This window comes from Argentina silus, assembly GCF_951799395.1.
Source record: "Argentina silus genome assembly, chromosome: 9".
Lineage (NCBI taxonomy): Eukaryota > Metazoa > Chordata > Actinopteri > Argentiniformes > Argentinidae > Argentina > Argentina silus.
The window spans coordinates 13,199,894-13,212,261 of record NC_139663.1 but is presented as its reverse complement, the minus strand read 5'-3'; the positions used below and the strand labels follow the sequence as shown (position 1 = coordinate 13,212,261).

Genomic DNA, 12,368 nt, shown 5'->3' with positions numbered 1-12,368 from the left:
ACTCACAATGACCTCTCAGCGTTTCCATGGAAACAATTATTAAACAATCATTCCGTAACATTTTCCTACCTCTGGAAGCAATGGAACTGCCTTGTCGGTCCAGTTTTCCCAAGGCAATCTTGTATTCTTCAAACATTTCCTCATTTGTGTCTCGTTATGAGTTTTCCACCTGCTTTGATGGATAAATAGGGAAAGCTTTGCTGCATAACAGGCCACACAAAGGAACGGCTCAAACACACTGGACATAATGAACAAGGCCATGGAACAAGGCTAAGGAACTGTAATGATCTCCTGATTACTGAGAGGGAGAATTGGCTGGCTTGAAACACTTAGGAGAAAAAAAAAGAGAGAAAACATATTTTGAGGTTTTGACATGTGGAGTTTGTGTGGTTATAAACGACCACACGGAGAAAAGGGGAGAGAGAAGCACAGTAAACATGCCAGAGTCACGATGGATCGTCACCCAGAGTTGATGATTTACAGTCCAGTCGCGGCTTCCTGCTCATTCCCTCCTCTCCTCTCCTTCCTTCGCCGCGGGAGAGACAGCGGTGGGCGCGCGTGGCGGAACGCTAAGAAAACCTCCCTGGCGCTGTAGGGGAGGGCTGGATTATAGCCCACCGACCAACCGCAGCCTCCCAAAGCCCCCTGACGCTCCCAGAGTGCCTAGAGTGACCCCAAAGAGTGTGTGTACTATGTGCCCAGCAGCCCAAGGCCTGAGAAGTTGAGATAGAGCAGGGTTTTTTTTGCTTCTTCTGCTTCTTTTATGTCTTCTTCTGGTCTGGAGAGCTTCTGCATGAGAGTCTCCTCTTCTTCTTCTGCTCCCTGCCACACCATACCAGACCCCTGTTGACGCTTTGCTGTCTGACGTCTCCAGGCCAGCTAACACCACAGTTACCAGAAGATGGAGGAAGCAGAGATGGGGCACATGAGCCAAGGTGTGACAGTGCCAGAGAACTTGTACATACCGTACTGTAGACGTGGTTGTTGTTGTTGTGACTTGTGGAGAAATGTGCAGAAATCGATCTTTCGGAGCCTGTGGAGCTTTCTTTCCTCTTGAATAGAAATTAGTCCTTTTATTTTTGGCTGAGGTTAGTTGTGATTGAAGTAAAAGATCAGGCTATACAACTGGTACGGTCCTACGGTGCATCCCCTGAACCCTGATACACAGAGGTGATAAAGCCATGGCAGAGACCATGGCCGAATCAAGTCCTCCATCTTGAAACTCATTGGAGGGGAAAGTCTGACCTTTGACCTTCTCCTCCAATCCATTTTGAGAAGGAGGTGTGGAGAGAGGATGGGAGGAATCAACTGAACTGAAGGCTTTTGACATTCTGCTTGTGTTGAAGAAGCCCAGCCTGAGATTCATGCTCTTGTGTTGAAGAAGCCCTGTCTGAAAATCATGCTCTTGTGTTGAAGACGCCCTGCCTGAGAATCATGCTCTCTTGTTGAAGACGCCCTGCCTGAGACATGTCAAGTTAAATGTCGCCCTCTGACCATGAAGATGTCCTCTTGGTCTAATGGTAGGCACTTGTGTCTTCCATGTGGGAAACTTGGGTGCGAATTCAGCATGTCCCACTTACACCTGATATTTATGTAGAGAGGGCTACACATGATATACGCACTGCTAAAATGTAGGACCCCAGGGTTATGATGGGTTATTATGGAAACATTTATATCCATAACCACCCAGAAAATGGCACAATTAACGTTTTTTCTGGAGTCGTAAAGATGTCTTTATTTCTTAAAGGCTGATATGCATGTCTTCTCTCTTCTTGGAATAGAGTTTATAAACAGTTTTATTAGGAGGATATGAATTTAGGAAGTTGATTGGTCTTTAACTTGATTTCCCCATTGCCAGATTGTGAAATGTGGATGTTTCCCTTTGCAATATGGAGTTTGTTTTGAGAATGAGTTAGTTGCCAGAATGTGCTTGTACTCTGTCAAACAACATAAATTGTCCCTTCAAATGATTGAGAGGCCAACTGTGGTTTTGGTGTGTCATTATCGTTGAAGACTCTTAAACGATTTTATGATGTGGAGCTTCATCATCATTTAATGATCCAGAATGAATGTCTTCGAAATCTGGATTGTAAATAATACTGTCTGGACTTTAAGCATTTAGACAACATAAAAACAATATTTAATTTAAGATTATATGAATCACTGTTTCTGTTTTAGCCTGCATATATCACTTTGGTACAGCAGTGTGCTGTGTAACTCATCGATTTAAAGTAAAATAAATAAATAATCTGATCCATGCAGAAGCCTACCTCTCTATCAAGGTGATGAGAAGGAGGTATAGAATTGCAGTAGTTTATTGAACTTATTAACGGTCCAGAGTTTAGTTTTGCGCTTTGTTGCTCTCTGTGGTGCTGCTACATTTTAATAGCGGCAAATATGTGCATATCCTTATAAACAAACAATACCGAAAAAGGCCAGTGCTTAACCTCGACACCGGATTTTAGAAATATCTATTTTGGGAACCAGAAGTAGTAGAATTAGCTTATTGAGCTTATCAAGAAAGTTTACGTCACCTTTGCCATAAACCAGTGGTGGCTGCACACTTGAGCCTGCCGAGCCTACAGTAGGCTCACCCACATTGTTCATTGGCAAATGTTGTATTTTTGTGGTTGATATGAGGTCTTACTTGTACTGTACACTTGGAATGACACCGTTCTCTGTCTGAGCAATGCTTACCTATAGCTCAGGGGGGTCCCAATCCTCAAAACCCGTCCGCAAACTTGTCCGGCCCGGCCAGTATTGGAGTCCTGGCATCGCCACTGCCATAAACTTAAAGAAATAAACCAGAAAAAGGAAAGGGACCCTGTGTCTGCTGGTCTCTACACCTTCACAGTGGGTGTGCTCGGCCTATGTATGTATTTTTAGAAAAACAAACAAGCGCAAATAGACAAAAAGTTGCTCATGAGATGATTACACAAGCATATATTTAACCGCACTGAGGTGTACAATATTTCATTATGCCGTGTTTCCTCACCCGTACTGCACACACACACACACACACACACACACACACACACACACACCTACACACACACACACACACACACACAGACTCACGCACGCACACACACACACACACACACACACACCTACACACACACACACACACACACACACACACACACACATGCACACGCACACACACTAAAACAGAAATGTTCCCCCAATGACCGGTCAAACTGATGCCCCTCACACACATGTTTATATTCCCCCACGTCACCCGGCAGCTCAGTGACACCGCAGGACGCTCCGCCACTCACACGTCAGCAGGATATTTTAATTGGAAATCTTATAGTCTGATGCTGTTTTCCCACATTGACCGCCCAGGCAGCAGCGTATTAAGTTAACCTACTGTACGTTAGCGCTACGGCTAGCACGCACAGCGCTAATAAGCCTTCAGCAACTGTAATCAGTAAGTAGCTCCCCTGAGGTACACTTGTAACGCTTGAGGGGACCTGGTGTGTTTAAACAAGGATTGACTCACAACGACCAGAGGGTGTGTGTGTGCGTGCGTGCGTGCGTGCGTGCGTGCGTGTGTGTGTGTGTGTGTGTGTGTGTGTGTGTGTGTGCGTACATGCGTGTGTGAGTGTGGCCACTTTGAGAGGGAGAGCAGCAGTTTGATTGGGTGCCATTATTTTGATAATGGAGAGCGAGCATATTTCCACTGAGGTATTCTCCCTCTCCTCTCCTGTTCTCCTGTTCTGAGCTGTTCTGAGTGTCAGACTGTTCTGTTCTGTTCTGGTCTGTTCCCAGCACTGTAGCTGAACAGGATAAATGGACTGAGATATGCTGGTCATTATGGATTATTATTCATACGACCTGGTGTGTTATCATTGGCACCACACACACACACACACACACACACACACACACACACACACACACACACACACACACACACACACACACACACACACACCAGCAGGCGTTGCTGATTGCACAATTATAATATGATTCTGCTGCATACTTGTCAGGTCTTTCTTCTTGTAGTTAAAGGGTCATGGCACAGAGCAGTCTGAGTGGGTTCATGTGTAGGTGATGTGCTGTTTCACCTCAGCCCTTATGAGAGGCAATGAGTAGGCCAACCTTACAGTGTAGTAGCTCTCTGTACACAATGTCAATGTGGCACATAAAGTCCACGCCACGTTTTGTGGTAGATAGCTGTGGGATGGGGCTGGAGAAATGTCACCACTCTCAAATTCATAGAGATCCTAACCGTGTTTTGAAGCTATACAGTGTTTGTTACAAACATTGGAGTAAAACAAGCTTGTATGTGGGGTTCTGAACTAAGCTCATGAGGCATTTATAATATTGATATTATATATATATATATATTATATTATATTATATTATATTGATATTCTTCAAGAATCAATGGCTATATATAATAGCTACAAGTCTGCTTCACGCTGGTTACAATCCTGGCTGCTGTCAGGGCTAGTCACAGAATGGCCAGAGAATGATGCTCATCTTTCAAGTTTGTTTAGTGACAGCATTGATGATTCTACTGGATCAAACCCCCTCTTGGACGTTATGTGTATCTAGCCATTTTACTGCGTCGCTAAGAAACTTTCAATGAACGGGATTCAGACCATGTTGATCCAATCACAACTTCTCTGTGGTTATGTGAAGTATTGTGGGCTGGCATCATTAAGGCCAATGAACTACTGGGCTTGTCAGAGGCCCCAGTCACCACCTATTAGACTGGCCATGTTAGCATGAGCTAATGCTACTTTTCATAAGCTAATGTTACGTTCCGTTCGCTAATGCTTCATTCCGTTCGCTAATGCTTCATTACGTTATAGCTAATGCTACATTACGTTACCTAATGTTACAGCACACAGACAAGGAGAAGTGAAGTCTTTGCCTGGTCTTAATCAGTGCCGCACTGTGGCTTGGCCTGCCTTTTGGGTGGCTGTTTTTGTTGAGACTCTCTGGGTTCTCCGTTCGCCAGGCAACCGTTCCGTTTACGAGGAGTTACTCACACAAAAGCAGGGAGGCCTGATTGCTCAGCTAATTGATCTCCGCCAGAGATCACAGAACAGCCATCGTAAAAAGGAGAACGCCTCCCATGACATCAGCGTGCGGCGAGGCGGAGGGGGCGAAGGGGGAGATGCCTTCCCAGACTCCCTCTGTGTGTGAGTCGGGCCACAGTGAGAAAAGAGAGAGGGTGGTATGGTGTCCCGCTGAGATGGGGGTGTAGAGGGAGCACACACACACACACACACACACACACACACACACACACACACATCACACACACACATCACACACACACACACACACACACACACACACACACATCACACACACACACACACACACACACACACACACACACACACACACACACACACACGGCTATTAAACCTGCGTTAGCACTGGGAAATGAGAGCCCATTAGGGAGGCTTTGTTGCTGCTAAGCGCAACCACAGGGGTTGGTGGCATAAAGGAGGAGACCCCATTAGGCCTCAGGCGGTGTACAACGTTTCTTCACTTCTCACACTCAGCTGCAGGGCCTGAATGAAGGCTGGATTGTAACATGGAAATGGAGGCGGATTGGACTGTATGTGCACAGTAGTTTACTGAGCAAGTTATCATTATGGCGTACAACTGTCATCAACATCTGTTAGGGTATCTTTCTTAGCATACCTCAAAGTATGGTAATACTACGGTGATGACCGTGTAATGGTAGTTTTTCGTTCTGACCGCGCCGTGGCTTCTTTCATGATTATGTAATGGCTACTGAATTTGACATAGGTCTTCATTGTGCTTGCTGTATTCTCGTGGCAGTCTTGTCAAGCCAGATATGTTCACCCTAATTACTAGGGTGAGTGTTTGAAATCTGGTATTTCAGCTGAAACACGTTAGGCTAGGAGTTAGGAGTTTTTCTTACAGTAATCTTGCACTCTGACTTGGTTTCGGGAGGAAAACCTAAAGCTTCATGAGACTTAAATGGGCTTAAGCATATTGACCAATGGATTGACCTTTGACATAAGAGGATGCTTGGGGCTCTTGGGTGCAAGAGAGGAGTAGATGGAGATACCATTTCATCACACAGTAATCCAATTCATTAGCTCTTCTTATCTCTTGGGTCTGTTGTCTGGTCTCGGGGAATTAAGAGCACTCTTGTGGGGTTTGGCCGGTTCTCAAAGGGTAAAGGTCATCTGTGTGATTGATCTTAATGTCTCACTCAGTGATGTTATGGTAACACAGCACACGCACACATCCACACACACACGCGCGCACAGACGCACACACGCACGCACACACACACGCACGCACGCACGCACACACACACACACGCACACACACACACACACACACACGCACACACACACATACACACACACATACCCCAGAGAGTAGAAGTGTTGCCACTAATTGGCCGTGATGATCACATTAGCCTGATATGATCTCTGCTGTCACAATCTGCTTCCATCTCCTCTGTCCTTCATCAATGCCAGTGTGAATTCTCTCAGACAGAGAGAGAGAGCTGTAGCACAGGTCGATGAGCACACACACGCACACACACGCACGCACGCACACACACACACACACACACACACAGCGTAGAGACAGGTGCCCCTCCGTTCCCTTCACTGCAGATGAACCCAAAGCCGCTCTCCCCCCCTCTCCCCTCCCCTCCCCCCCTCCCCGCCTCCCCCCAGCACAGACACAGGTGCCCCTTCCCCTCCCAGATGAACCCAGAGCTCTCTCTGTCTGATGGTCGATCGCAGCGTCCTGTTAAAACCTCCTCCTGCCTCCAATCTGTATCTCATTAAAACCCAATCACACACGTGCCGGCTGACTCCTTGTCGTCTTCAAACACACTTTGTTTGTCTCGGCCCTGTCAGCTTTGCTCTGGCTTGATCAAAGGCCAACGTCTTTATTGGTTTTTGATCGGCGTGCTTTCTTGATCTTTTATTTGTTTGTCTGACACCAAGGTGACGGCACGGGTCGCTATCCAACAACACTTAGAGACATTCCGTGAATCGGAGAGTCATCCCAATAAGAGTGTACCCCGATTATTATTTTTTTCCTGGAGGATTTTCGTACGCCATTTATACTTTCGCCTGAGCTCAAGTCATCAAAAGCATTCCGGAAACTCGTAAAATGACTCATCATCTGGGTAGCTCGTTCCGAAAGTCCTTTGTTGTTTTTTCTCTCCCCTCATCAAAATAGCAGCTGCTCCAGCAATGTGCAATCGAAATATTTATTGAAGGAAAGTGTGGAGAGTGAGAGCTCGGGGTGACGGGTCTAAGGAAAGGAGCCCTGTGGAAGAACACGTTTTAAGACGTTTGTACCACGTGTGTGTGTGTGTGTGTGTGTGTGTGTGTGTGTGTGTGTGTGTGTGTGTGTGTGTGTGTGTGTGTGTGTGTCTGTGTGTGTTGTGGGGTCCTGTGTGCTTAACCGACAAATTCAAATTTGGATCAGAACCGTGTGACAAATACTTTGGCCTGTAGAAAAGTCCACTTCATACAAAGTACTGAGGCATATCGGCTGATGTTAGCATGTTTTTTGGCCACAAAATATACAATATAGTTTGATTATCGCCATAAAACCAAATGACATATTTTAACATGCACTTATGGATTTTATGATGATTGTTGAAGTGAATTAGTGACTTGTGTCCAACTCATTGAGGCCCATACAGTACAATCCTATAGATTCTCCCTTCAATAGGATTAAACTTAATGACTGATTCATTAATTGTTTTCATTACGTTGACATGCTATTTGTCACAGGCGGTATTTATGATATATTATGACTTCACCGTTACTTCATCTATCACTGCTCCTTTGCTGTTTGGATTTTCATAAGACAAGGAGTGGTACTTTACAATGCTGGTACATAGCTAAGTGCTTTATGAATGTTAATGAAGATATCCAACACATATTTCTGAAGTATCATCAACCTCACACACCACGCAGGTGTTACACAAGCCTTATGTAAGCTTCACGTAGGCTCCGTAACAAGCTCTTAGAATTAAATGTCCCCAAGTTTATTTGTCTCTCATTTCAATTTAAACAAATTTATTAGTGTAAGCTAGTGTGATGCCAGCATTTGTTTTACTAGTATGTTGAAACAAAACCTGTTTAATAGACTGAATAGCCCATTAAACGTCCTGTAAACATGGGTGAAATCTAATCTATACACCTATTCTATAAGGGAAATCGTTGGTTTCCTGAGATCATGGCCAATAATAATATATATGCCATTCAGCTGACGCTTTTACCCAAAGCGACTTACATTGCAGTGAGTGCATACATTTCAGTATATATGGTCCCAGCAGGAATCAAACCCCCAACCTAAGCGTTGTTAGCGCCATGCTCTACCAACTGAGCCACAGAGGACCACAGAGGACCACAGAGGACCACAGAGGACCAGAACAAGACTTCAGTCGTCCCCCCTGAGTCTGTAGTCTATCACAGTTTAGGGTAAAACAACAGCGTCAGACAAGACAGTGCAGTTGACAGTAAGCACTGAGGTAGAAAAAAGCAAATCGCTCGCTCTCGGAAATATCAAGCAATTAAACCAAGTGTTGTCATGAAAATATGTCAGCGGGCAGATCCTGAGAATGTGACAAGCACACTGATCCGTTCAGGGCAGAGTTGTTGTCTTTTCCTCAGATCTCTGGCAGGGTCGGGATGGGAGCCATGTTTGACTTGGCTCACGTCATCCTCCCGTTACACGGGCGACTATCATTACGGGCTTCTCCGCTGACTGAGAGACTAATTGATCCTGGGTAAACAAATCTGTTCCTCTGAAATTCCTTTCCTTGACTCTGTTTCTTGAGACGAACGCGGCGTTCCTCTGTCTCAAAGCGCGGCGCGTCCTCGGCTGTCTGCACGTCTAGGAGCGGAGACGGGCACACACACCCAGGGAGTGTTTGGTTAACATGAAACACCTGACGACAGGTAGGGTATGTGTCTGTGGGAGGGAGGTGTTGAGGCCAGGCAGTGCTCCATGACAGGATATGAATACAGAACGTGGGCGGCCTGTCGATTATACCTGAGGCGTGCTTGAATGAGGGACCTCCTGCATGGATGCCACAGACGTAGACCGTTATACCAAGAGGACATCCTCGGGGTACGACGGCTATATCTGGGATTCGTAGTCACAGGCAGGGCTACCTCACCTCCGCTACACTCTTCAAAACGCTGGGCGTAAATCCACCTCCAGTGAAAGGTGGGATGGATCATGTTTTAGTCACACTCCTACCAGGCCCTCCACTGAGTGATTCAACACTTGAACAGAAATAGACTGAAATGGCGAAACCTCCTAAGTAGGTCCTCCATCAAAAATAGAAGGAAAAATGTCTCACATGTGCACTGCACTGAATGATTATACTGTACAGTCAGCCTGACTTGGAATTGTTACTGTACTACTTCAATTATTTATACAAGGCAAACACAGAACAGATTTTCTCTCAGAATATGATTAAAGCTATCATTGCTTTCTGAGTGAAAAAAAAATAAGAAAAGTGAGTGAGAGTTGTTTGTTTCCAGGCTTGGTGTGTTGTGTGTTGTGTGTTGTGTGTTGTGTGTTGTCAGACGCCCTGTTGTAAACACAGTGTGTGACAGATGCTCTGAAGGACATTCTGAGCCTGGCTGGTTTTAACTAAGCTTATCAACACATGAGCCATTGGCACTGTGGAACAATTAGAGGGCTGATTGGGAGAACTGGCCAAGGAAGTATGTATGAGATTGTGTGTGTGTGTGTGTGTGTGTGTGTGTGTGTGTGTGTGTGTGTGTGTGTGTGAGTGTGAGTGTGTGTATGGGAGAGCTGGCCAGGGATGTGTGTATGAGATAGCACAGTGCTCATTAGGAGGGCCTGAGGACAGCCAAAGAGATAATGCTTATCAATCACATGGCACGCACGTGCACTTGTGCATGCACACATACACACTCACACACACACACACACACACACACACACACATACAGAGAGAGAGAAAGAGAGAGTGAGAGACCACACACACACACACGCACACGCACACACACACACACACACACACACACACACACACACACGTGCACTCTTGGTGAAAGCAATTGGCAATTGTAACTTTTATTCTCAGATGGAATGCAAGAAGCCTAAATGTTAACCTGGGTCTTCCACAGTCTGTGAACTACAATCACTGTTAAGAATGTATCTGCCTCTAACTCACTGCACATTAAAGCACCGTACCAGACTACCAGCATAGCATGCTTTCCTCTGGTTAGAAAACTAAGAGCATTCCATTCAATTTCTCCCCCAAAGAGGAGATAACATCAGGGATGAGAAGGTGGTAAAGAGCAAGGGGATTGAGAAGGTGTGTGTGTGTGTGTGTGTGTGTGTGTGTGGGGGGGGGGGCAGTGGATAGAGAGGGAGGTGGGGCAGGGGTTAAAGAGGAGTGTTGGGGGGGGGGGGGTGCTTCAAAGCTTCTGGGGTCTGGTGTGCTGTGAGTGTGTTGATGGGCCCAGGGGTTTGAGGTGTGTGAGATAAGCCCATGACAGCTGCCAAACACCTCTGCCTGTGTGTGTGTGTGTGTGTGTGTGTGTGTGTGTGTGTGTGTGTGTGTGTGTGTGTGTGTGTGTGTGTGTGTGCGTGTGCGCCTGTGTGTCTGTGTGTGTCTTTAAGCCCTCATTTGGTGGAAGCCGTTTTCAATCCCACCCACCTGCCCACTCTGGTCCCAGCGGCAGGTGTGAGTGGGTTGGTACGTGATTGGAAGCTCTGATGAACATGGAGCATATGTCGTCTTATCGTTAAATCTCAGAGCTGTAACCCTAAAGCAGGGCGGCTTGATGGAGAGATTATTCACTGATGAAAACTATGTGGGCTTCTCTTCTCACCCAAAGCAGTAATACGTGCCTGGCAGGGGGAGGCTGGTAGAGGTAGAAATCGGAGGACGGGCACCTTGTAATGCACACCATACCATGCGTTACAATGAGCCTGTCCTCACAATGAGCCTGACTCAAACAGAGCGACTGCAATGTGTAACTATAAAATAAAAGGCTTTAACAGCGCAACGGAAGAAAACATCACTTGAGCAAACGTATAAACTACGTGCGCAATATGTAGAATTTATTTGAGAAAATGCTCCTCTTCCTCAAAATGAAACTGGGAAACTGTCGAGTAGCCTAAAATGTACCTAAAATGCTCTAGCACAGCCCCTCAGATGTGTGGGAAAGGAAGTTTCTAGACTGACGTCACTAGGGTTCAGGGGTCAAAGCCATAAGCAGGTGGAAGGGGAAAGGAGAGCGTGTACTGCATTATTACTGTAAGAAATGTGATCCCTCTCAGCCAGGCCATCTGTTTTAATAACCCGTTGTCTCACTATGACCTACTGATGTCATTAAAGTAACAGAGCTTTCTCAGGATCCCCATAATGCACTACAAACTCAGTTGTTAAAGTTTTGGTCCCTCTCCATCGCTGTCTGGTTATTTTTCTAAGCATAATTTGGAGAGTAATGTGGTTAACACCCTACTTTTGATATACGGTACGTGTGAAATTGTTTGAATTCGGCAGCTTTCAGTTCCAGCTTAGGGAGCGCTATCGTTGAGCTGAAAAGCAAAGTTCCGTGGTGGGAGTTCTTTAAGTGTTGAGTGTTGAGGGTCAAGGTTCCAGAACCTTTGTTGAGTGTTCTCAACACCTGTGTGAAGAAGCATGCAAACCCACTGACCTCACTCTCTCTCTCTCTCTCTCTCTTCTCCCCCCCCCCCCCCCCCCCCCCATATCTCTGCAGCCTGCCACTGTAACCTGCACGCGCGACGCTGTCGTTTCAACATGGAGCTGTACAAGCTGTCGGGGAGGAAGAGCGGAGGAGTCTGCCTCAACTGTCGTCACAACACGGCGGGCCGTCACTGCCACTACTGCAAGGAGGGCTACTACAGGGACATGTCCAAGGCCATCTCACACAGGAGGGCCTGCAAAGGTAGGGGACTGTCCCAGGGCTGGCCTGATGGGTGGGCTCCACAAACCGTCTGACTGACAGACCTCCAAATTAATTGATCTCCTGGTTAAATCTTCTTACTTCCAGTATACCTTTTGATGTATGTTGTTGGACATTTTTGAGAAATTCAACAAATTATGTGCAAGACCACATTGACTCTTCCAAAGTCCTCTGTAGGTTTGATAACTTTTATACTCCAGCGTGTGTTGAACTTCTACCAACTACAAGCGTCAGAGTGTGAGAGAGACAAAACAAATGGATGAGACAAAAGCTCCCACCTGTCCCAGTGTTAGGAACCTGACGGTGTGGCTGGAGAGGTATTTGGAGTCATCTGGGAATTCCCTGACAACACAAGCAAAACAAACAGGATTGAGGTGTGAGCTGATCCGATGAGTGGAAACAGAACCA

The 12,368-nt window shown here is 46.1% G+C and overlaps 1 protein-coding gene across 1 annotated transcript in view; it reads left to right on the top strand.

The window, feature by feature from the left end:
- ntn1b (netrin 1b) overlaps window positions 1-12,368 on the top strand; it is a gene marked incomplete at both ends in the record, with an annotated part of 44,184 nt that overhangs the window by 11,812 nt on the left and 20,004 nt on the right. The window contains one exon of the mRNA XM_083676590.1: window positions 11,754-11,942. Coding sequence (XP_083532716.1) covers window positions 11,754-11,942 — 189 coding nt within the window. The remainder of the gene's footprint in view (window positions 1-11,753; window positions 11,943-12,368) is intronic.